The sequence below is a fragment of the Gavia stellata genome, chromosome 9 (genome assembly GCF_030936135.1).
Source record: "Gavia stellata isolate bGavSte3 chromosome 9, bGavSte3.hap2, whole genome shotgun sequence".
Lineage (NCBI taxonomy): Eukaryota > Metazoa > Chordata > Aves > Gaviiformes > Gaviidae > Gavia > Gavia stellata.
In genome coordinates this window covers 30698564-30726047 of record NC_082602.1, presented here as the reverse complement: position 1 = coordinate 30726047, position 27484 = coordinate 30698564, and the positions used below count along the sequence as shown (strand labels likewise).

The following is a 27484-nucleotide window of genomic DNA, read 5'->3' as shown; positions in this document are numbered from 1 at the left end:
AAAACAACCACTGCAAATACTATACCACTGCATTGATTTGTACCTAAAGAAAGCATTACAGAAAAAAAAAATATATTAAGATACTAAGATATCACTTCAAGATGTTTTCATTGAAGCGGTCACTAAGATACCAATTTACAATGCTAACTGGTCCACAAAAGGTGTAGAGAAACCTTTCACTTTAAAGGAGGACTTCACATGAAGGATAGTTTCAGAGAAGCAGATTTAAAGCCAGGACATTTCACAATTTTGCCAAACTTTTTATTTTGGAAAATATTTTTGTCTGAGCCATTGCTGAATTAATTTTCTTGAGTTGAAAGCCTGGGTTCACAACATATAAAGTCATAAACTTTGCTGCTGCCTGTAATTTTGTCCATTTCCTGCCTCTCCTCAGCAATGCAAGGATAAAATTAAATAAAATGTGTTTATATATTAAATAGTCTTAAATTATATATAGTTTTAACCATCCCACAGCTGCCACAAGCTAGGCTGGCATCAGTGTATTCCGTATACAACACGGCATTGTACGTGCATACACACACACATAAAGTAGTATATACCTAGTCTTGCACAAACTTTGGGCATCATTATAAAGTTTGTAAAATATAGTAAGCATTAAAGTAATATGCAGTTTAGCTAAGGAATCAAAGACGCTTTGAATGAAGGCAGTTCCATACAATTACAATTTATTTTGTATCATCATTATAGCCTACAGTTATAGAAATAGCAGGTACGTTGACATATCCTGAGTTTTCTTCCTCAATCTTTCACATTTTGTTCCATTATTTGTAAACAAGCAGTATTTTTCACTCCATTTTACATCTTATTTCATTTTGATCCTTAGTTACTGTTCCCATATGGAACACAAGCTTAACACCACTACAAAAAGAGTCAGTTGTTTAACCCTTGCCTTTGTACCCAAAATTGGAACATTTGCAACAAGCTCCCTGTTGGCAGACCATGACTTCCTCTGGTCCAAAGAACTCACTTTTTACTGCAGTAAAACCACAATGATCAAATAAATCACGTCACACATTCATAGGAGAGTGACAATGTAAGCTTGGGAATGAGACTTCTTTACAGAATCAAGCAGGAAATAAAGTGGCCCACAATGAGAAGCTCTGATTTAGCCACCAATACCTGAAAGAACAGCAAAAGGCAGATGACGCACTTTTCTACTTCTGGGCATGTTCTTTGTCTCCCAATTCTGCCCACTGTAAAAGTCTTCAAAGAAAAACTACCCACCCTAGGCCTCACACGTAAAGAAAACCCCATGTTTCAAAGACACATTGATTACATTCAAATGTGTCTAAACGCTAATGTATTTCCTCTCAAACACTTTCCTACAGTTTACCAAACCATTAGGATCTGAGCAATAAGATCCATCAGCTGTCCAGTTAAACATCCACTTAAAGGGACAACATTGCTGATACAATCTTCCAGTCCTTCTGCCAAGTTTGCTACCACAAAGTGGGGTGGGATCACTGGGCTCTATAATGGGGAGGGAGCAATGGTAAGAGGGACAACTGTCTCCTTTTAGCAATCTTGTTTCTAGCTGAGAAGGTGGAATTCTGAGCAGCTCTCCTTCCACTCCCAGCCATCTGTTATAAAACCTAAAAAAGGACAGTTTTGCATCAGCAATTATTGATAAAACAAAAGTGCTCTGCCACAATCTTTAAAACAGGATTTTATCAGTCTACAAAGGAACTTACTCTTTCACAGAGCTACTGACTAACAGCAGTCTCGATTACTTGCCCCCACACACACCCCCTTTCCCCAATATGCAGCATGTTCTGTGCCAGCGATCTCCCCCAAGTTTAACACCGTTATCTACGTTTTGCCGCGAGAGGGGAAACCGGACCTCATGCAGCATTTTACTAGGAAAGCCTAGAAGTCAGAGGGCACTAGTACAAATACCACAAAAATAAAATTAAAGAAAATAAAATAGAGGGGGAAAAAAATCCACAACCCAAAACACAATAGAAACAATACTTTGTGTTCCTATTTTAAGTGCCTCTCTCAATGCTATATGCATAGCAGCTAAAGGCAAGCTGGAAACCAGCCAGGTCCTGGCTGCCAGCAAAAATTTTGTCACCTCCTTTGAACATCTGAAGTATGTTTACCCAATAGATTTCATTAAATTACACTTCCATTAGGAAGCATACAATGTTGATACTCATCTCAAAGATAAAAGGGATCGCTAAGAGGCATGTCATCCTGCTCCCCAGCTGATTGCTATTTCTGGGCCAATCAAGGAAAGGAGCCAGAACAATACTTAGTTAAAAAAATGCAGCATCTCCCCAAGGACTACATACTAAGAGACTGCAGCTCCATTATCAAAATGAGCATATCATTAATGACAATACACATACAGTACGTTATTTTAATACAACTCATACACAACAAACAAGCTGTATTTGGGTCATTAGCTGAATTTGTAAAGCAGTATTTCCAACGGTTAGAAACTCCTTATTGAGGTATGAAGTTTATAGGTTGGGGGCGTGGGGGGGAAACAATATTTTATACGATTCCAAAATACAGTGACTATAATAACACTGTGCGGTTTGAAGTGCATTGTAGTAGCTAACAGAACAATAAGCTATTCAAACATAAGTTCCCATGTTAAAGTAAAGCAGAAGTAATTTAAAACACCAGGCACTGTTTTGCTAAGCATCTATGAGGGATAATGAAAGCAAAATGCCACTGATGCAGTTTATACTGTATGTATCACCCTTTAAATTATTATTAGAGTACGGTTAAAAAAAATGCAAAAAGGGACTCAAAGCAAATTTTACAAACATAAAAAAAATTCTATAGAAAAAAACATGCTGATTGTGAGGCAAGACACTGGGGAGGGAATAACACAAGAGACTCAAATTCACAAGTCCAGGAGGACTGTTCAGCTGTTACCCTACAGCAGGCTGAGCCTTTCCTAGTGGAGAGGAGGAGATATCTTTGTCTTTAAGCATTGGTGTTAGATGTATGATGTTTACTGTGCTTCCTAATCTCCAATTCACACAACAGCAATAAAGGGAAGAGGACAAAACCAAAACCATGCTAATTAAAACACGAAGTAATAGGAAGGGGCTGGGAGGGGTTAGCTCTTTACAGGCAAGCTCTGCCCAGTCCTTTTGCACCAATCTGTGATTATTAATCTCTAAAAACACTCCTTGCTCAATATTCTGCAATCTAGACTTCAGCCAATCTCTTTCAACATACAGAAAACCTTTCGTTTTAGCCATATTTGACATATCATATGAACTCCAATTATCCATCTTTTTGCAATTAATCATCTCACAATTACATTTCCTGCACTTATAAGCATCCAGCTGGGAACTGAGTTTTAATCTAGGAAATAAAAAAAAAGGATTCAGGTTTCTAACAAATTACTTCTAATTAACCAGAACCTTTTCTAGTCATTCCAACCTAAAGACGCCTACAGCAAATGAAAGAATTTATTGTTTGCATTCCTAATGATATTTTAAAATTTCATTTCAATTTCCCCAATGAGTAACTTTCAGGAAAGTCACTGCACTTATGTCTACTTAAACAAACATTCTGTTAAGCAGGAAATGCACAACAACAAAAAAACCTGGGGGAAGAAAAAGAGAGCTGGTATTACACTGAGCAGAAAAGCTGCTAAATAAAGCTAAGGAACCAGAATGCTAATTAATGGTAGCTTCCAAAAGTACACTGCAGCTACACTGCCCAGGCCCTGCCAGAGTTATTGGGACTCTCAAAACTACATTCCCAAATAACAGTTTAGAAATGAAAGGGCTTGGGGTTTTTTCCAGAAAAAAATGGTCAATTCTACTGATACAAGGCAGTAATTTATAGTCTGTATAAAGAAAGTGGGTAAATGAAGCCACCTAGTTAGATAACTCAGAAAACTGAGTCAATGGTGGTTAAACAGCACATGAAAGAGCTTTGTCCCACAACTTCCAGTGATTTCCCCAGGGAAAGATTTGGAATAAGAACCATGCAAAACACGCTTACTGCACGATTGGGAACTGCTTGGTATCACAGGGAGGTAACATGAGGTAAGTATCAAACGTAACAGTTTCATTTACATTAAGTCTTATCAATTTTCTCCAACTGTTTCAGAAAGTCAATGCAACCATCTGACACAATATGATTGTTGCAAAGTAAAGTATACCTTTCATGTTCTTTGGACAGTCAAATACCAGAGGGCTTTCTGTCAATTATGCAGTATCACAGATGTACATCCCAAATCTGTCCATCTAACTAACAAAAAGAAAACAATATACAGCTGAAAAATGCTCGAGAGCTACCTTTAAATAATACATAAGTCAGTCTAACTGCAGAAATACCTCTGCTTGAAAGGTTGGTGTTCATTAATGTGCTACCAAAGTTTCCACAATACAAAACAGGACTGCGCTAATTGGTTGATTGATTCAATACCAAGTTAAAGTAGTTAATTATTCTGGAAAAGAGTTATTTTTAATACACCTGAAGCTTTCCAAAACTATTAAATTTTATATGCCTGCACCAACCTCCCATTACTTTGACTTTCATTAACTGCCTCTGTAGGCACTTTGAGAACACCAAAACCATTGGTACATTTTTGTTTTTATTCGTAACAGAGGTCCAGTTGTGACTGTGGACATCCTTTAACTCATTTACAACAAGGGAAACACAACAAAACCAGTAGTAGCTTCCTCTACCACTACTAAAATTCAGCAAATTGTAATTCCTGCCACAACAGCAACAGCTTTAAGTCCAACAGTCCAGCATCACAAACCAATTAACACCAACCTCCCCTTCCCAAACTTCTGCTTAACCTCTCTACCCGACACGCAGAGTACAGCACATTCGATGAGGTGTGAGGAAAGGGTGGATTCTCTTTGATGAGATTCACAGATACATCCTTAGCTATTATAGAGTCAATATTCAAACCACTCCCTCATTCTTGGAGATTCCAACCTGAGAATTGTGTGAAATACCATGAAATATCTACCAACACATCTCCAATCTACCAGTGCACTTTCAATTGTGATAAAGAAAGACCCGCATTAAGCAGCAGCAAGAACATTATGGAAAAGTTCATCTTGTGAAATCAGTCACCAAAAGACAGAGCGAAAAGCCTGGGTGACAGAAAGAGGACAGTGTGAAAGTGCAGCAAGTTTTTCTTCCTAAAGTCCCTCACAAGACTAAAATGGGAAATTGAAAGACATAATTCAGACAGGCTACAGACTTCAGTAGGAGCTCTGCTCGCAGCTATCAGGATCAAAACGGGCATTCCCATTCTGAAAGCAGTGCAAGATACTCGATGTTTCAATGCATGCTCTAAGTCAGCACTACAAAATCCCACCAGCAGTCCTCCATGCTGGTACACAAAAGACCTCACACCACAGGCAGATGTGCCTAGGTGCGTGATAGAAAAGCATTACTTGAACAGTTTGGATCAAGTAGTTTTAAAAGTCAGAAAGACTGAGGACAGGGAACTTACAGGTCCCTTGGGACATCTGGCACGAGCTGCACAGCTCCCAACACCGGCAAGTTCAGGCCAGCATTTTATCAGGGTCCAGCTCAGCAAGGACCACGGCTGGGCAGGGCCTTGGGAAGCTGGGAAGCAGCATGCCATGGCATCCCTGGAGCAGGGACTGACAGCCCTGAAATGGGGCCCTGGGCCATGGGTGGATAGGGGAGGCTGCTCAGGGCTGTTAAGGGCTATCGGTGCTCTCAGGGCCCTGACCACCTGAAACTGGGTATAATGTTTGCAAGATCTGATATTAACAGCACCTTGCAGAGGATGCAGAAAAAAAGTCAAGCACGTAACACATCGTGGATTTATGTCGCCACAGAGGAGACTGCGGTCAAATCAGAAATATCCTGCATACGAAGCAACCCTGATCTAGGTTAAAGCCAAGGCCTTATGTCTGTTGTTACAATAAACTGCTCTAACATTTTTAAAATAGTTTTACTGGTTTACTGCTCTTGAGTCACACCTACAAGCCCATAACCACTGGCAAGTCAGGAAAGAACAAGTGATATTGCAGAGAGATTCAGAAGGTAATAGGCGAACGTGAAAAATAAAAAGAATCAGAAGAAAAACCACCCTCTCAGTTGTAGTCATTTAAGTAGGAACACCACAGAGAAAAGCTCTTAAGTGCAAATCTTTCTTATTGCAGTGTTACTTTCACTGGCACATGAAACGGCAATGATAACAGGCTCAAAAAAAACTTTGAAAATAAAGTTAAAAGATACATGTAACTTAAAACTAACATCTTTTCCTACACAGAAAGGTTAAATTGTGGGGTTGACATTTGCATTTGTTACGTTGTCAACGTTTCCTGCCTATCAGCCTATGTACAAACAATATCTAAAGATGTCATCTACATATTTATACCAAAGGAGTTTATGAACAAGACCTGTCAGTATATTTTAACACCTTTCCAAAACGTCAGCTTTCATCAGGTATAAACACAACATGTTTAATTTATTAGTTTGGTTTAATATAAAAAGTTGACAATCATATGTCACCATAACTATTGATAAGGTAAATAAGGACTACAGGAAAACGTCAAAAAGTTATTAAAATATTTCTCAGCTTCCTGACTCAAATTGGATTTATTGGCTTTTCTCTGTCAATAAGTGCCTCACACATTTTTCTTCATATGGCTATTTTTGAAGTGATGTGTCCAACGGTGAAGTTTACAGACAGACTATAATTCCTGGAGAATTTTCATTCCATTTTGACTGGTTTGAGCAGGGGAAAGGGCTTTGTTTAATGTTAAACACCCCCCCCAAATTTGTTCACCTGTATTTAAACACACACCAAAGATTTCGTCTTCTGATCTAGAATATACTAAGCCTGCATAAAAGTTAAAATATAAGGCACAAGAAACTTTGAATACAACTCTGAAGTTGAGCACTGCAATACATTTGTTTCCACTTTCTACAGAAGGTGCTTGATTCAATTCCCTCCCTTGTTTATAATGTCAGGAGGACAACCTATTCTAACTTCTTTCTAGATACTTCCCCAAAAAATGTAACAGAGGGCAGCACAGCCTTATTTCAAGAATTTCATCCCTCACGCCACTACACAGTCAAACACCTGATCAGTGGGTCGTTCCAGCCAGGTTGCAATAGTTTGCTCTATAGGGAAAAAAATTCACTCTTATTTATCTAAATGAAAGGATAAACTCCATTGTATAAATTAGTGCAAACACTCCTGCCCAAGCCAAACCCAGGCCAAATTACAGCCAGTAGCACAGAAGAGTTTAAAGGCCAGGGGGAAATAGAGAATGGACTGTTCATTAACAGCATCTCTCCTTGCTGGAAGAGGCTTTTCTTTTCTTCAGGAAGGCCCACTCCACACGTCAGCCTAAGACATGGAGAAGAATTTTATAATTATACAACCAAGCTGACACTAGGATTTGATACTATAGACATCAAGAAGTATTGCATGCCACAGCCTCTTAACTATTCTCTAAAACTGACCTGACAGGGATAAGGACAGTGATTTCTTAGAATACACCAGACATGCTGAACATGCCCTCCAAGGGCTGATTTGGGTTTCCTGTTGCTTAGATAACAGGAATTTTACTAATTCATGTCACTTTTGCATCAAAATCACAAATACAGTGAGTACAGTTGGGGACCCAGATATGGAATATCCTCAGTATCAGCCACTATTCCTTTGTTAATATCAGAAATTTAATGCTGATGACCTTGAAAGTACATTGGATATAATGGAAAACCAGAGGCTTTGTTTTTCTGCTCAAATGACAAGCAGGTGAAAGAATTGCCACATGATCCACCATTGATCTTTACATACTAATCAAACTCATTGAAAAGGCAATATCCAAAAATGAAAGTAGTCCAAAGTTACTAGTAACCAGATTTCAGGCTATAGAAGCATGCACCCTGCTTTTCTTGGTTTGAAATATGGTATGAGAAGCAGAATGGAAATTTCCAAAGGGCCCAAATCTTCCACAAAGGAAGAAAGGACCTCAAAGGATAGTCTTGCTCCAAAAGCATACATTTAACTACATCAGAACAGGTAGCATCTTGGAGTTATTCCACTATTGTTTCTGCAGCGTACGTGATTTCAGGGTTTATTGCAGAATATATTTAGCCCAGTTCTTAGGCTAAAGGTCCTCACTTCAACATGGTTCAAAACTGCCTGAAACACCAGTCTTTGGTTCAGACCCTTATTTCTGTGTTTGGCGCACACCTGAGATGGAGTTCCCAGTTCATTTTCCTCAAAAAGCAATCCTACTGAGACTCACATGCAATAAGTGAGGAAAATTGGGGGATTCACTTCAAAATCACAGTACTGCCAAACCAAACATCACCACTATACATGAAGCCCCAGGAGGGCAAAAAGTCCTCAGCTAAGACATTTTTTAAAACATATAAATGGCTTGCAAACTGGTCCTGTATTATGAGAGAAGGGAACTCAGCAGATGACCTTAGCAACAGCGTAGTTTTTAGGCACAAATTAAAAGTGAAAACTTTTAAAGTTTGTCCCAGAAAGAGAAGCAGAAAATGACAAGTGAAAATGGGGAGGGAGAAGAGCAAATTTTCCTTAGGCTCATCCTAGAATTCATGCTTTTAAACCAAGATCTCTACAGGCTCAAGTGCTGAGCCACCGATCTGCATTGCTGAATGCTGGACATGTAGCTCATGAATGGAAAAAGGGGACCTTAATAACATGTTTGAAACTGACTCCAAGTATGGGTCAGAAAAAAGATGCAGCCCAGGTGCCTTCAACTGAAATAAAGATCTAACAGGAGGACAACATGACAGAATATGAGGAAAAGACAAAAGGAGCACTAAGGGCTTAAAAAGGCTGGGAAAGTGATTCGGGTTAGCAACCCCTAACTTAGTCCTGACCTTTCTGTAACTTTTTACCTTGATTTAGTTGACTGAACTAACTTTGTGGGAAGCTTACACAACTGAATCACAGAGTCCGATTTCTCCTGAAGACCAGGCAGAAAGCAGAGGAAATCACATGGTCACTTAGGGGTATTAAAAACATTGAATTACAAAACAATACAAAAATGCAGTCATTACAAATCAAATATTTTTTTAATAAAAAAAATCCTAGAACTATAGTTAAGACCCCTTCTTAGCATTATTAGTTTTACTCCTAACCACATTAATCCTAGATAAATAGTTCTCAATCTTTTTTTAAGGATGCTAGAAATTATAAAAAATTAAAACCTGTCATTTCAAAGACAGTTGCTAATGGAACAATCCATAATATTGAAACTAACCTATATTTCTTAAACAGAACAAATAAAAATAATCACAAGAAACACATCAACATAACAACTCAGTTCTTTGCACACTACTATTTATTTAATACTCACTATCACAGTGCCAAAGAGCTGTACTCATGGATGAGAAACCCTCCTGTGCTAGGTACTTTACAAAATAGGGATTCCTGTGTCAAAATACTTGCAGTTATATGTCTCAAAATACCAACCATAATTATGGATTTAATAATTTATTTTTCAAATTTTGAAATAAGATAATTTGATTTTATATTAATGCCATTATTCTCTCTTAAATAAAATATTAAATACCATTTTTTTCCTGGTTGGTCTTATGCCCTAGCAAAGGTTACAGTAAGATTTAATAATGGCTCAAAGCCTTCTACTCATGAATCAGTGAAAAGGAAGGAGCTATCTTCGTAATGCAGAGGCATTTTCTATCTAAGGTCCAAGCCAAGACCCACCAAACACAATACAAGCCTTTCCTTTGACTTGCCAGAATTAACATTTGAGTCTTTAGTGAACAGGTACAAAGTCTGCAATTGCAATTCAGTATTTTCCAAAAGCCTGCCTAACATGTTTCCATGCTGACCAGCGGGCTAAGTTGGCAAACACTACCCTTATTCATTCTAGTCTTAACTGCTCTGAAAATAAAAAAAACAAACTAAGGACATGTTGGAAAGTTGTGGGGATTCAGAATGCAAGTACAAATGCCACTCAATGGGAAAAATGCAGAGCCCACACACACACTCCCCAATTTCTTTTTCTTACGCACCAGGCACCAAATATTTAGTTAGCAAAAACCTATTTTCATTACACTCATCAGAAATGGTTAGATGTTACTATAGCAGGGAAAATGACCCTGTTCTACTACTGATCCCAAAAGGCACATGCTATATTCCTTTTCACTATCTGTTCTTCATATTTCTACTCTAATTTTCATTGATCAGCTCTTTTACGAGTGAAACCTCTGTAGTATTTGTTAAAAATTGGAAAAGGCCCATTTTCCTAGCACTGGCACCCTAAAGGCAGTTTATAAAAAGTGGATGAAAAGTAAGGGAGGTCCTGTATTTGATCCACTTATTATAAATGTATACAAGCATTAAATTGTCAAACGTACAACTTGCAGATCCTCTTGCCTTTGCAGTGATTTTTCCCCCAACTGAATAAGAACAGCAAGTTTAAATAGACTTTGTGGCTAAGGACCACTTTTTGTTGTGGTCTGTACAGCAGCTTTAAGGGAAGCTGACTGTACTTGGGACTGACTACTAAATGATTGCAGAATACAAATAAAAAGTTACCAAACAAAAGAACAGAGATATTCACACTTTTTCCATATGCTTCACATAGTAAAGAACATTACAAGGAAAAAAAAAAAACCCAAACCCAACAACCATTCTAATACACTTCCAGCTGCATCTTCTGCTTTGTATTCCTTCCACACCAAGACTTATGCCAGAAACAAGACATCATCTCCGCTGCTGTAAAAGTTGGTCTCCTTTTACCTGCACTAGTCTGTTCCATAAAGCTCCTTCTATGTTTACCACTCGTATGTTAAAAAGAACCAGCTTAGAGCACAAAATGGGACGGTTTTATCAGAGAGAAAACAGACTAACATTGTGTCTCTTAGTTATTTTTAAATATTTGCAACTTGTAAATATTAAAATGTAAATACTTAAGAAATTTAGTATTTTTCAGGACAAATGAAAGTCTACCTACACAAGGAAACAGCACTCTATCCAACACTAAAAACAGTTGCATAAATATCTATTTTGTTCTTGGGTTAGAGTTTGGGGAGGGGCAGCAGCAAAAGGTACAATTTTGGTTAAATTCAACCATAATTTGTAAGAAAAAAGATGGAATGAGCTGACTGAATGATTTTTCTAAGAATCCCTGACACTCAAATTCATAGTAACATGTTAGCTCTTCACAAAGACTTTTTAATCCATTATAGTAGATCTCTTGAGAGAAAAGCCAAAAATGGAATTCAACCGAACTGCGTTGCTATTGCACTAAATTTCAGTATTTCACTTTTGGAAACCTGAGATTATAAAGATAAAACTATGCAAAACATGATACTTGGCAAATTCAATTTCTTGTAAAACACAGAAAAGTTACACGTAACATCACTAAAGCAGCGCTATGGAAAGCATCAGAAAGAAATACAGAGTACATCCATCACTGTTTCTTCATTTCACTTATTAACAAATCTAGAATATATTTGCATTTACAGGAATTTTTAACCAGCACAGAAAAATTTTTACTATGCCAATAACATTACCATAAATTTATAGCCTGTCTCCTGCTATTCTATGGCAAAGGTTTTCAGCAAAAAACAAGGTAACTAAAATATTACTTGTACTAGCAGGATATAACGAATGCTGCTATTTGTAATGTTTGACAGCTGTTTGACAACCAGACATACAATATATTCAGTTATGCAAAGAGATTTTTTATACTTTAATATCTGCCTATGATGCAATCGGAATTTCAACAGGCATTTAAATATGTAACGATCATATAAAAATTTCTCCTTGAATTCTGATTGAGAAAATATCAAGATGAAGCACAAACCTCTTGAAGTTGGGTAGAAATAGCTACTTTTAACAGCAGCGCTTATATTTCAAGTTTCATTTCATGAAAGCAGCAGAACCCAGCAAGCAGGCAAAAAAAAAGCCATTAACCACTCATTTGGCAAACTAATTTTTGACATGGGACAGTTAATCAGTCACCAATAAAAAGTTCACCATTCACCAGACAGCAACTTCACCATAAAGAAAAGCTATTTTTGACCATGGCAATTAGTCTCCTCATGTTTCAAACACTAAATTCTATTTTCACATTAATTTTTAAAACTATGTGGCTTTAACTTAAAATAAACTGTACATCAAAAGAATGGAAAATAAACAGCCAGGAACACAATTTGACGAATTGCATTTATTTAGTTTATTTAGCTAAACAGGGTCCATTGGATCTCTTTAATAGGCTGACAGTTGCACTGGGCTGGTTAATAAAACATTCAACACAGTATCTTCAGCCAATATAGAAATGCAAATCCCACCAGAAATATTTTATTCATGAAACAGTAATTTCAGTTACTACCAAAGCAAAAAAAGAAAAAAGAAACAGGAAAAAAAAAGAAGGGGGGGTGAAAGAAAGAAAAAAAAGGACTTGCTTTGCAAACAAACAGTGCCATCTAGTGTCATTCCCTAACAAACAAATCAAGAAATCTGAAACGGGCTGTAATTAATCCTTCCAGTGTCAAACCGGTACCTTCTCCCTGGTTTTTTTGCTTTATCAGTAGCACATGTCTCTCCCTATTTTGCAGTCAAACACAAATTAGCCTCGCTCTAGCTGGGAAAAAAAAAAAAAAAAAAAAGAGTAATAACACGCTAAGGAACTTGAGAGCGCAGTTCTAGTCTGAAAAACAAGCATGTTAAAATGACGGGGTTTTTTGCTCAGCTTGTCTGCTTTTTTTCCTTGAAATCTTTATGTTTCTAACTCGTGATAGAAACCAAATCAAACTTCTACCTATATGAGTGCAGGTAAGCAATACAACGAAGGGAGAGGGAGACACGCTCTGTTCTGCTTTATTCGTTATCACATCCCACATAGTTCCAACGGCAGAACCTTTATTACTGCTGCTGTCAAAAGCAGGACAATGACAGCTTGCTTCTTTTTGCATGACAGGTAGGAGAGTATCACTTGACTAAAATAAGAAATCACTGAGAAACTGGGAAACAGTAAAGCGTTCCTCCTTCTGTAGATGAAGTCACTTTACTCACCAGCTGGATATAAGTAATTTTGAGTGGACATTGCTTCTTCCACTATCTGCTAGGAAGACCAGCAAACAGATTTAGTTCTACCACTTTGAGAAGTAGAAGTTTTAACATAAGAACAAATTACATGTCTAAAGACTGCCAGGTGAGAAAGTATGTTTAGTGGAAAAGGCAGAGCTGATGTCATGCTGAATTTCTATTACATGCCCTAAAACATATTTTACAGAAGGATTTCTTTCTGCTATAGACCACTTTTTAGCTTCATTTAATACAGAAACATTTTGTGTGTGAAGGGAGAAAGGAAAGAAAGAGGCATGAATGCTTACAGTGCACTCTATGAGTCAATATGCCTTTCATTCATAGCCCCCAGCCAGACACAAGAATTACCAGACTCACCAAATCACTTCCTGAAAGCACATTTATTTGTAATCACTCAGCCAAGTCTAGTGCTTCACAGACTGTTTTTTCTTAAAATCATGTGCATCATCTCCACAGTCACTGACTTGCAGAAGGACCAACAAACAGCATGCCACAAAACTCACCAGTCTTATCCCTACGTGCTAACAGATGAGCAACATCTCTGGAGAGAGACACACAGAATTGCCTACAAGTATCAAGATGAAGTCGATTGAGAGAAGAATCTAGTTAAGGAATTAATTTTATTGCCATTAAAAATTTGCTGCTTAGTTGCCCTTACCCAGCATATTACCTCCTCACACGTTGTGTTATGAGATGCATCTTACTGGTCAAACATGGTAGGATTCTTTGTAAGCAATACCTACGGAATTATAAAACCCAGGAGGTAAGGTGTGCTTCACTGGTCTGGCCTCTCAGGAATCTCAGTTAAGATGATCATAACCCCTTAGGTTAATGACAAATTAAGCATGTTAACTTCCATCTTTCACACTTTCCTCTAAAGAAAAGCATATCATCACTAGTAAATGCCATGGTGAAATAAATTTCCTTCCTTCTCCATACTTCCACATAAAACTATAAAAAAATTCTTCAGATGTAAACAAATTAGGCTAAGTTTTCTACAGGGGCTCTAAGTTATATGACCTCTTAATCTTTCATCAAAAACTCAGTTTAGGCCTTGAATGTTACAAAAAAATTCTTTCCTGTACCACTTTTTCCCCATTTAAAATAGCGGTATCATAAATAAAGTCATTGCAAAATGTCAAATGCCTCCACCTTCTTCCACGACAAACCCGCCAAGGTGGGGACACAAATGAAAACAAACTGAAGACAATGCGGAATTGTCCTCTACAGAAAAGTTGGCCTAATGTTCAGCAGCAGCCAAGCAGACAAATATTTTATCAGAAGTTACTAGAAAAGGAACAGAGGAAAAAAACCAGTGCCTCTGTACAAAGCAGATTGAGTACAGTATAGAAGACTGATTACTTATCTCAAAAAGACAACAGGATCTATAAAAATGGCACAGTGAAGGAACTTTTGTTCACAAAATGCTTTCTCAGAATTAGATTGTCAAAGTACATGGTCAGATATTTCAAATTCTTTCTTCTGAAACTTAATCAGTTCAATCTCATGTGCATTAAAACACAGCCCTGTTCAAAATTGCTGTACTACTCACATAGCGAAAACTAATCTGATTTCAAAAGTTTCAAATTTGTCAACAAGATCAGATTTTCACTACAGGCATGCCTGCCTGCCTGTACAGGGTGCACATGCATACATAACGTGTACACATAGTGTGTTCCCTGTTTTTAATAACATCGGTGGGATACAACTATGAAGATATACACATCTGTCCCACACACAGATTACAATTTTGTAACTATAAAGCAATAATGCTTTGCTTTATAAATCAAAATAATCCAAATCTCTAAATTGTTAGCTTAAACTGGAAAGCTAGGGAAGTCTCTGGCCATAAAGATACAGGCCACTAACTTGTCATTTGACAAATGTCCTTCGTTAAGCTTATAGCCAGACGAATATTTGTTTGGGTAAGTGACTGAACCTGAAATGCAGGTATCAATATTTGCAAAAAGCGACCAGAATATAACAGGCATAGCTGTAGCAGCTGTTCAGGTGAGCTTCTGAACTCAGGTGGTACTTCAGAGTCACATGAAAGAGCTAACTTTATCAAATGAAATTCCATTGTTTATCTCCTTAAATGTTTTTAAAGCTTAACAGTAGTTGCCATTTTAACAATTATCTTAAACAGAACCTGTAGGAGGTATGAAATGTGAATATATATCTTCACTATTGACTGAACTGAAGCTATTGTTAAATGCCAAAAATGTTTAAATGTTTAGTCAAGTTTTGTACAATGTGTCTGTCTGTATATCTCTACGGCTTCTCCCCCTCTTTTCTTTGCTTTTAAGTTGAAGGTCAGAATAACCAAAATCAGTACCAATTCTGAGTCTTTACAAGGAATGAGTACTGTTTCTTGGACTGATAAGAAATGCTACCTGTAAAATTTGCCTCTGTGCTGCCATGACAGATTAGGAACAGTTTCTATGCATCCTCTTTTATTTGATGGCTATTTTTCTTGTTGAATACACCCATCCCACTTTCAGCACTAACTCTGTAGTACTCAGGTTTGTAATAGGAATATTACTGTGTAATATGGTCTTACTGGGTTTTTGTATTTCCCCATCTATTTGAATGCCTCATACTTCAGCTGTAAGCTTTTTTTGGTTTTTATGGTGCCCTGACATTGAGCCAGTACATGGAACCCTTGGAGTGAATACTAATGCTAGTAGATAACCACACGTTGCTAAGTTTATATAGTTACAGTTTCATGTGAACTGGGATAGATTCAGGTCAAAGTATTTTTATAAAATCTGGAAAGCCTTTTACCACTGCATATCCCCACTGCTTAAAGATCACTGGCTAATTTCAGATAACAATTAACAAAAAAATGCTTTAGTTTAAAAAAATAAGCAACACCTATAGTCCACGTACTTAAAAGACTACAACAAAATATAAGGCTTTTTGCATTCAGAACTTACTTCATGCAGGCAGTCACCATGGACATTCTACATCTAAACCAGCTGAAAACAAAATATTTGCAAGCTTAAACCACATAATGGTGCGTTGGTAGGTGCAGGAACAAAACCTGCTCATAGGAAGATTGTTTTAAATTTCAGGAACTCTTTAGTAGGTGGTCCCAAGACCATAATCAACCCAGAAACCCGAAGTACGTGGTCTGCAACTCCACTTCGGGCCACAAGATAGAGCCATTACCACAGTCTTTGCAACCCAGCAAAGCCTGGTCTGTCCAGGAGCCCCAGAGCCACCACAGGTTTGGAACTACAGCTTTCGAGAGCTAACAGGAACAAAAACCCGCTATAAAAATGCGGTACTGATATATACTATTGAAAATAAGATCATAAACCCAAGATTTACATCTGCAAGTTAAAAAAGACAACATAAGGTTTAACTAACAGTTTTACTCTGTTTTGACACGTTTATCACACACAGTAAGCAAGCCTGAAACTTAGCCTTTTGAGGTGCATACAGCTTTTTTACACAGAGATATCACTTTATGCTTGTCCCCAGGCATCTGCTCCCCATGGGAGACTGCACAGCACTGAGGCAAGCATCAGAAACCGCTGCGGCCTTAAGTTGAGGTGCAATGCTTGCTTTGTTAATTTTCCCCATACGTATTCACAGTGCTATGCCGAGTACTTTTAATGACAAAATTGACCTCTTCTTTTTTTTCCATTACCACTGTTCCTCTCCACGAGGGAGGGCCAAGATGGAACGAGGTGGCTTCTTCTCCTCAGATATGATTTAGTGCAATTAGTGGGTTATCAACTACCCATGTGCAATATAGTGCATGGGGTAGATGTCATTGCCTCCACACATGCCTCTGGACTGCAGAGCACCGATAACTAACTGCGGGCATGACTCAAGATAACAAGGATTAGCAAGGAGGAGAAATAAATCTCCTATTTGCAACTTGTTCCTATTTGATTACAAAGTTAGAGATGAACAAGCCACGTTTGGAGTAACTTTTCAAAGTACAGCTCAACCAAGCTTAAATCCATATTTTTCAAAATACACTTCTGGCATAGTAAAGTGCATAGAAAAAGCCCACTATATATTCATTAAGATGCCACAGCACGCAGTAAATAATATTAAAGTGATAGTCAGTGTTTTGTCATTATTATACATACTGCCCAAGATCAAATAAACTCACCAATTAGATATTACGTCACAAATAAACCTTAATGTTGTCTAACCTGCAAGTAAAGAGTAGACAGTTCACATAAATCATGTTTCCTTCTCCTAACTTTTAATTATGTTGCTGTGCTGCTATTTTCCATAACTGCTTGGGTGAGGGCAAGTTTTCAAGATGCTATAACCCGTACAAATAACCACAAGATCAAAACCCATGTTCATTATGATGAATATAAAAGAAAACTACCAGTGCCAGTTCTGCATTCACTTCATGTTTGAAATATAGAACTTATTGAAAAAGTCTATATACTGAGGTATATAATTTTTGCAATTCGTTTCACAGATATGATTTCTTTAAAATGAAACACACAGTTCAAGGTGATTGAGAAACGTCCTCTGCTCAGTGCACATGCTACTGCACACAGGAAGAAAGGCCAAGCCAAATACAGTGGGAACCAGCTGAGATTCCAACTCCATTTATAGAGAACAACAGTTAACTTTGCAAGCTCACATCTGCGTGCCTTTTGGAAGAGCCAAGAGCTTTGACCAGCAAACCTGTAAGCTGATCATAACCCAAAATTGCCAGTATCATTTCCAGTTAAGAATTTCCCTTCATCTATAAAAGTGAATTCATTTTAAAAGTACTTAGATCTGCTTTCCCTATAGGCCTGCTAAAGCTCTTACATAAACTCTATATGCTTTGCTTACAGTCAAACAGGTCAGCACTCATTCAGGACAATATTCAGACAGAATACTCAAAAGCACTTTTGTTTAAGCAAATATTTTCAAATTCCTACCCTCAGTGGCCCTGCAGCTTATAGAGTCAAAGTAACATTTCCTTTCCTTCCTCCTCTTCCCTCTTTGAACTCGCAACTGAAACATTTTGTTATATAGTTTCCAACAAGTTGCTATTTGACTGGAGAATAATCCAAAAAGATTCTCAAACCCTCACATACAAACTTAGAAAAATGTTAGTACTTAGAAACTGGAATTATGTAGGGAATTTAGTTGTAACAACACTATTTTCTACATAACTGAGATTTTCCAAACATAGCTTTTGTTTTCTTTCAGTACTCTGCTCCATCCTTCACTCCATTTTCTTTCCTTGATCTTCTGCTGAATGCCATACTCGGGTTTTGGGCTGTTGGTTTTTTCCCATTATTATGGTCTGTTCCTTCCTCTTTCTCATGTTATTTTTGCTCCTTCGCTCTGAGCACAAACTTGCATTCTTTCGATCACGTAACTGCTTAACTGCACATAACTCTGATGCATTTCTTCCACACACACTCATTTCTCCTCTTCCATAAAGAGTGTCCAGTTCTGAACTCTCCCATTTCCTATTGCCTGGGAAAACAGAAGTACCAATTCCCCCCTTCTGCCTACATAGAGAAATAGGCCAGCAACAAATATATGCTGACAGTGAATTCTCTCCCACATCTGAGAAGATAAACAGCATTCACTACTGGTCCACAAATTGCTCTCTCTTGGAAGCCACTGTTTAGCCAGCAAGGATATAGGCACTTCCTACAGGGGAACAGCATGAGATTGTCTCAAAACTTTGACGCAAGTCTTTTTATCCTAACATTCCTCAAACTTTACAAAATTGCAACCGTCTTCTAACTAATACATTTTTGTGCGACTCCTCAAGTTGGCAGAAGCACAGAGGAGTGACAGTCAGCTGGATTTCCTGACTGCAGGTATAAACATTGACTCCCCTTCCCTGAAGGAATGAACTGCTACCAGCAACCTGAGAAAATTCACAGTTCTCCAGTGAATGGAAAATACTGCCACTAGTTATTTCTTTCTCCCTACCCTGGAGGAACTGAGCTGTTGCCAATTAACATAGCATTTTCCTATACTTTGCAATCCCTTTGAACTTTTTCAGGATTTTAGAGGAAACAGTTTTTTCTCTATGTAAATCTATTCAGTGCAAATCCTAGTCACAAAAAAGGACTGATAAATGTAGCAGAAGCCCCTAGACAAGGGAATCTTGTTAGTTTGCATCCATTACTTGAAAAATGTAGTATTTATAACTGATTCCTACAAAAGCCAAGAAGAATCTAAGTGCAATGGAAAAGAAATCACAGAGACTAAGAAATGAAGTGCACATGAGATAAACTACATTCAAAAATTCCATGGATTGGAGATTATATTGCTTTTCACGTTACTGCCCACATTACTACAAGCTTTCTTAAATGAACCATTATTTTCCGCTCAGAGTATACTTACATTGTAATTTAAGTATTAATTCTGATGTTCTACCAGTCATTCCTTGAGAAATAGGATTAAAAGCTGACTATTTTGCCTACAGCATGAATACTCACAATGTTTAATGGCACAGAAACAATTCAGATCCAGGGCAAAGGGACAGAAGGCTAGCAACTTGAATACTGGTATGAGACTGCTACAAAAAGAAAAGTTTCTCTTCCCCAGTTTGGTTTTCATCTGTCCATAAATACAGCAAGATACATGCATTAACTCATGTAACTCACTCTCACACTAGTCAAAAAACCCCTCTCAGTTGCCTGAATAACTGCATTATTATATTTAAAAAATTCTCATAGATGCCTTCTTTATGTAATATGTTAAAAACTCACGAAATCAGCTTCAAGTTTTCCCATTTCTTGTTTGTAGCTTCTCATTCGACTGCTGTACATTCCTCGGCTTTGAGGTGGGATCTCTCGAACTTCAAGTTCCATCTGCTCAAGCTAGCAAATAAAAATAAAGAAGAGACATGTAAATCAAAAGAGTAATTAAAGCAAGGATGACTTTACCTAAATTGTTCACAAATACTAAGAAATATTCCTTCTTTATCAAGAAAAATGTTTATTCTACAGTACATAAACAATTCATCAAAATCTTTACACAGCCTTAAGTCAACAAACAAGTGACAAAATTATTAACACTTAGGAGGAATGATTCTAGTCAAACATTTCTGGATCTCAATTCCAAATGTGATGAATACATTTTATTACAAGAAAATAGTAAAACAGGTTAAATAACTTCCTGCAACTGAGAATAGTTCAGAAGAAAGCCTACCTCTATCTAGCTGTGTGGTTTTGGAAACCCTTGGCTCAAAAAGGTATTCTATTTATTTTTATACAAACACACACGTGTGTATATATATACACTCGTATATGTGTGCATATACATACATGTTTAAAGTTTTATTTACCACCAGCCTCTATGTTTAATAAAACAATTCTTGTTCTTTTAAATACTGCTTATTCAGCAGAATTACAAAGCCTGAACTGACTGCCTAAATCTACATTCCAAATCTGTATTTAGGTATACTAAATAGCTGAATTTCAGGGTTTAATAACGATACTATTCAAGAACTTGTATACAATCGAATCATTTAAAACATCAGAGATAGAATATATCTTTCAAAAGCTTTTTCTATTTATTCTTGCCATGTAGAATACTAAGGGGCCTGAAACACAAGAATATGGCACAGAGGTACAGAAAATCAAAAGGACTTATAAACTAGGGCTGAGCTGCCTGCTAATTACCTGCCCACCGGGTCATGGAGCCTCCGCTACATGGTGCTGTCTGTTAGGGAATTCTATTTTGCACAGCTGAAGGATCCCTTACCTGCCTTTTAAAATCTTTCCAACTTACTTTAAAAAGCTAAAAGAATACCTCTCCTTGGTTGCTGCAGGCAGCTGAAACAGTATTTACTCACCTCCTACTGATCTCAGTTAGCAATATGGCTTTGGAACAGAAATGCCTTTCAATTAGGGTCCCAAGCTACTGGTTACAGGTCTTCACAAGGGACAGATACAGTTTATTCCTATGTAATCGCTTGCTTACACTTTGAAATTTCACCCTCATATCTTACGAAAAGCATCTGAATTTAATCTATGGAATTACCAGATACTCAAAGTCATTCCACCTGATCTATTCTGAGTATAAAAAATTATATTCAATAATAAACTGTAAAGAAGACTTTAATTAAATAGTCAGTAATGAATTGAAACATAAAAAGCAATTTCTAACTCTACCCAGTTCTTTGGCTCAGGCTTAACTTTACAAAGGGGTATTACAAATTAAACCAATAGCTGGAATTAATGGCTTATTTCTTATCAATTTCATCTCAATATATTTGATCTCAAATGTTCTATAAACATAGAAAACATTTCTCTCATATATATATATAAAAATTATATGTGCAAGGTCAGGGTATTTTAATCTTTTTATTTTAATATTTTAATTCGTAGCTATTATATAAAAATGAAATCATGTCCCAGTGAATACAGAATTTGCAGCAAGGATCAGACCACAGTCCATGAAATCCAAGATGTTCATTCTAAAAAGTCAGTATCAGAGAGTGTAAAGTCCAAGAAACAATGATGAAGCATGCATATTAGGCTGACCAATTTTTAACACCTTTTTTTTTCATCATGAGATTAAACGGGTACATTTTGTGGGTGGGCTGATAAATTTCCATGTGAAGTCATGCAGAAGATAGTGGTCCAAGCAGGTGTGAACCTAAATGCAACCTAATTTCATGCATCTTCACTTTCAGGCCTCATATTATTGGTCATAAAATTGTATTTTTCATACACAAGCAAGAACAGAGCTAAATTCTACTTAAAGCTAAAAATAACCTGGCACTTAAATCTCAAAACATCTGTAGAAGTTCAAGTTTTCTTCAGAAAACCTACAAGCTCAAACTTCTGTTATTGCTTATGTTCAAACTTGCCACCACTGTGGTGAAGCTGAACATTCCGGCACGTAACTCTTGCCCAAATTCATAAAGCAGGCCCCATCCATAAGGCTCCTCAGGTGTTTAACCTAGTAGATCTGCTCCTAACAACACCCAGGACCCTCCCAGTACAACACACAGCATAAAGCAGAGCAGCCACTGTTATTTCCATTCAAGATACAACAAATTAAGGTAGCACTGCTGATGTTGTCCATTGAGACCCCAAAATAAGTCTCCCGCTCCCGCAGGAACTTTTCCACATGGAAATTCCTCTGGAGAGTTGCTAGCATTTTACGAAACTTGTAAGCTTTGCTATTTTATTCTGATTCTAAAGTCCTGGAAATAAAATAGAGATCTGTATTAAAAAACCCAAGTGTCTAGACAAGAATAACCTAGTGTTTGCAACACTAAATTTATGTGCATTATTAAAAAGCCAAGTGTCTAGATAAGAATGACCTAGCATTTGCAACACAACAATTTTGTGATGTGTCCCTCATAAAGCACAAAGGCAAATAAAGCACAGTTTTTTCTTCTTAAAAGCAAAATTTCACTCAAAAATGCTAATTCCAGCTCTTCTAGCACATGCTAGATTTTACACTCAAAGAATTTCCCTAAGGTTATCACAACATTCACCTTTCTTCAAAACCTGGTAAAAATAATGTTCAGATACTCCACATGGGATGTAGAAAGACAGGATTTCTCTCCAGAGATCTCTTACTCAACAGTTCTGGCTTGAAAAGGCAGCCTGGGAGTCTGAAAAGTTTTGGTGTCAGTTCTGCGTATAGATCAAATCAATTACACCCCTGATTTTACCCAAACAAAGCAGACAGTGTTTTAAAACAATCAACCCTTAGTCAATGTAAATATATTACCTCTACAATAATATTTATAATACATGAGAGTGTTATTTCCTAGCCAAGTAGGAAATAAAACAAAATCAGCTAAACCCAGCTTTGACTACTCAAGACAAAGAAGCAAACGAATGTATGCAAACTATCAGTAGCAAGGAATTAGGTTTATTTTGATTTTTCTACTGTAGCCTTTAGTTTAAAAGAGGATCTTTTTAATCAGTTCTGTTATTAGCAGGTTTGTTCAAATTGATTTTTAAACCCAAGCCTTGACATGAATCCCAAACATGTTAGGTAATTGCTTAAAGCCAATAATTGAATTAACCACCTGTCCAGCAGCGTTAGCAACAAGATCTAAAACAAAAGCGTGAAAGAAAAGCCAGTATATTAAATGAAGATAATCATTAGGATAAAAGTACAGATACAGGATTTACTTTTTAATCTTATAATAAATACAAATTTAGATGATCTTTTTCTGACATAAGAAGAAAAGTAATGAGCCATTAACTCAACTTTTGCTCCTTCCAATCTTACTTTGAGTAGAAAACCAAATTTGAATTCTTTTTCATCAGACCACCCATGCTACAATTTCCCTGTACTGCTATGCTTTTTTGCCATGTCAAGTTGTAGTGAAAAGGAGATGACAAATATTTCTAGATTTTCACTTTCTTTCAGCTGTTTGAATATGAAAGTGCCCAAAAGGCCTTAATGTATCTTCAGAACATCCTCATGAGATGGGACAGTAATTTTACCGCGTTCCTCACTGAGAATACCAAATCAGAGAGGTTAGACACCTTGCCATCCTCACAGGGTAAACCTGCAGTGGAGTCATCCCAAGATCCACCTTTCCTGGATGCTATTCCAATGCTCTGGTCTACAACACTAATTCAATTCTTAAACCAAAAGCACCAGGTATGTCAACAAACACTCTAGAGACCTTTTTCTTCCTATGCCACTTTAAAAAGTGAATTTCAATATTACTGTTTAGTTAGTAACCAAATCATTGATTCAAGTTGCTCAATGGTAAGAACTTTCAGGCTAGGACAACTAATTTCCTTTCCCTATCCTAACAGTCAGATTACATTTCTGACACTAGATAGACCAAACTCATTTGCAAGTAATAAACAAAAGCAACTTCAAGCAAGGAACTATTGGCTATGTGGGAAAAAGTCAATCTCAACTGTCACCGACACCTTTGCTCAGTTAGTCCACATCTGCAAAACTTTACATTTATACTCCATTCAGATGGAGGACATGACAGGCTCTAATGGGAACAAATTAAAAAACAGTCACATATATTGCTTTCTTCTGTCAGTGCGGACCACTAACTAACGCTTGGTTAACATATATACTCGTCTCAGATCCGTAACACAAACTACCATTGCCCCCTTGACCTCAAACAACAAAATATCTTTATGCCTCACTTGCTAAAAGAGGAAAAAAAAGATCTACTGCTCAACAAGACAATCAGACAGATTAAATCAAGTAGGTGCATGGGTCCTACAAGAAAAAAAAAAAACAAACAGTCCAGGTGTATAAGTATTTAATTCAGTTCCTAAAGTAAAAGACCTAATCCACAACTCAAAGCCTGTAGCAGCCTGTAATAGCTTACAGCAATAATGCAGACCTTAAATCACTGAACACAAGATTAACAAAGGATACATTCCTCTTGGGTATTTCACATCCTCAAATAACAACTATTTCAAAAATACTATTTCATTTTCTAATATATTATTGTTGAGTATTTTTAGGGCATCATGTGTGTTAAATGTTACCACTAATGATCCTCTTATTTTCCCTACAAATTTGCAGTTAACATATGAAAAGCCAAAACGTACCAGTTCCCTTGCTTCTTCGAGCTGTTTCTCAACATTTGCAACCATCTGCTTCTTCTCATCTGAAACAGAATTGTGAAAATATCAATATAATTGTGCTCTTGCCATGAAAGAAAAATATACCATCTGAAAAGCTTCTATATATCACTTAAAACTGACTCAAGGGATTTATTCTGTGTGACATCATCATGCACTGTGATACCCACATTAGTAATTAAAAAATACCCAAAAACCACAGAGACTGGAGAATCCTTGAAGTCTTCTGCTTTGTTATGCAGCATTTGCTAGTTAGGAAAGCAGTTACAGCTGCTCCAGGTGTAGGAGTTACGCCTCAGCAAGCGCTTGCTGGGTGTGTACAAATGTATGAGAAGGCACATACTTACGCCAAATGGAAAAAAAAATATGGTTTAAGAACAAAGGCTTATCCTATTTATTTGCAAAATATGAGATGCACAAAACCAAGCATCCCACTTATAATGAATCCAGGTACTGAAGAAAAAAGAGGTTTCTATTCCCCTGCTCCTATGCTGGGTCTAGAACCCTGTTTCTTCTGCTTCAGCAGAAACAAAATGAAATGCTGTGGGAACTACAAGAAAACCACTGTCTTCTAGTAGCAGTAAAAATGCAAATTAGTAATAAAAGATGAAAATTTTAAAAAATTAAAATCAGTTAAGTAAGTTATATGTAGCAATCATCATCTGCCAGGTTCCCCAATAAGTCTCTATCCCAGCTACAGGGAGCATGTCTGACTTTCAACCTGCCCCTAACCATCCATTCTTAGGCAGAGAATCCAATATGAACTGAGAATCAGTGTCACATCTGCCAAATATTCCAATTGCTTGACCACTTGGTTTGTTACAGCATGAAAGGGGACTTTCTGAGGAATATTCAGTCACTGGATAATAAAAAGTCCCCTCATTGCTTAACTACTGTGGGCATTCAGGGGCTGCAATACTGCTGTTTGCACCACCTCGTGCCCCTCTCATGGCCATATTTTTCATCCTTCTGACTGTAAATCCACCCGTTGTCTCAATGAAGTTAACAACAAAACTCTGAACATACAACCCTTTACACCACCATTTGTTCGAAATCAAGAGCATCATGAGACATCCATGCTGGTTGTTTGCCTGATGAAGCAGATAAAAAGTGAATGCACAAAAGTATCTCCCGTCATTGCTCCCCAGAGACCATGATGGTAAGTCTACGTTGACACAAGAGACTTTATTGTGTACCTTTAGACTTCACAGTTCTCTTTTTTTTAGCCTGAATTCCTTTCCTTCTCTTCCATGTGATCTCTTTGTATCCTAGAATTGATACATTAAAGACCAAAAGGGACTATCTCACAATCTCCTTTGACCCTCTGTGTGCCACAAGGCACTGAATTTCAAGAGGGACCCCCTTTATTAAATATATATAATTTAGCTTCTCACAGGCTGAAATGCTCTATTTTTGAGCAATCTTAGTGTCATAGGCAGGAATCAGGGGATGCTGAGGTAGCAACCAAAACCAGAATTTCTGCCATGTAAAGTAAAACATGCCCTTAAAACAACCTTCCTTAAAAGTAACAGAACCACTTCTGAAAGGACTATATTGCTATAGAATTTTTGTTGAAGCATCCTCAGTATAAGCAAGTCATGTTTCAGCTGAGCCCTCCCACTGTCGTTCCACAGTACCCTGCATTACATTTGCATGGGCTTATCCATCTATCTTCTCATTTATCTAAGATACTCTACACTCCCATTTAAGGATACATGAATATCATGATCTTGTCCTTCTTCAACTACATACATCGGAGCTCTCCCTGCAGAGAGGATCAGGTTCAGGATCATCTTTCCACTGTTAAGATAATGCAGAGATCTTTGCAAATAACCAGCTATGCAAGGACTAGAAAAGCTGTCTTCTGAGGATGCAACAGTATGTCTGGCAAAACGTAGCTAGAATAAAATCTTGAAGAACACTGAAGCCCTCTGCGTACAGAGAACTCTGCCAGTGACGCAAGTGAGAAGGAAGCACTTGAATCCTCCCACAAATTAAAAGTTAGAGCTCACCTCTAAATCCTCCCAAACAGAGTTTCCCTTCTTATCCTTGACAGGCCCAGAATTTCATCAAGTAATCCTCTCTACGAAGCTAAAGCCATGGAAAAACAGCATCTTTCTTGCAAATCTGGAATTCACACTGCCACGTCTGGTGGATTCTACTACAGCAAAAGATGTAGGAAACGCTCATTTCTGTGCAGCACTTTTAGTTCTCTGCTAGCAATGTCTTTCTTTAATGCCTCACCAGGTTCTCATGATGGCACCCAAGTCAGGAAACGGAATTGTTAGTGATTTATCTTCCTAACACAACCAAACCCAAAAGAAAAGAGAATCTGCCACTTGTTTGCTCACACGTTTCAATTCTCCTACCCAGCATTCCAAAACACCTCTGTTCTTTCCTTCATTTGGAAATGGGCAAGATGACAATGGACGAAAGGAAAAACAATGCAAGATATAAAACACACAATACCATTTTATTGAAGCTGAAATAAAATTTAAAAATATAGCAGCAGAGAATAAATATACTATAGCAATCTCAGTATTTCCCTGAGTTTTAATGGATTACAATTTCCATACACATTAAGTGACCTGAAAGTTAGGGATATAAAGTTGGGGTTTGGGAGAAGATGCTTCATGCTGTACAAATTCTGTGTGTACTTGTAATTACAAGAACTACCTGGCACTCCACTGACAGTAAGATCTTACCTACCCACAGAGATGTTAAGGTACAGACCTTTGGTAGGGAAAACTCATTCGTACACAAGATCTGGCTGAAACTGCTCCCATAAAACTGAAGAGGTGTTCAAATGATCTTCAATGGTTTAATCAATTAAACTTTAACCCAACTCCAGAGTCTCATTTTAACGTTGTCCCAGATTTATCAA

The 27484-nt window shown here is 37.3% G+C and overlaps 1 protein-coding gene across 5 annotated transcripts in view; it reads right to left on the bottom strand.

Moving 5' to 3' along the window:
* The window catches only part of VTI1A (vesicle transport through interaction with t-SNAREs 1A), a 275458-nt gene that overhangs the window by 242824 nt on the left and 5150 nt on the right, over positions 1–27484 (bottom strand). For all 5 annotated transcript variants that reach the window (XM_059821206.1, XM_059821207.1, XM_059821209.1 and 2 more), the window contains exons 2-3: positions 24568–24626; positions 19771–19881 (exon numbers count right to left, since the gene is read on the bottom strand). In XM_059821206.1, coding sequence (XP_059677189.1) covers positions 19771–19881; positions 24568–24626 — 170 coding nt within the window. The remainder of the gene's footprint in view (positions 1–19770; positions 19882–24567; positions 24627–27484) is intronic.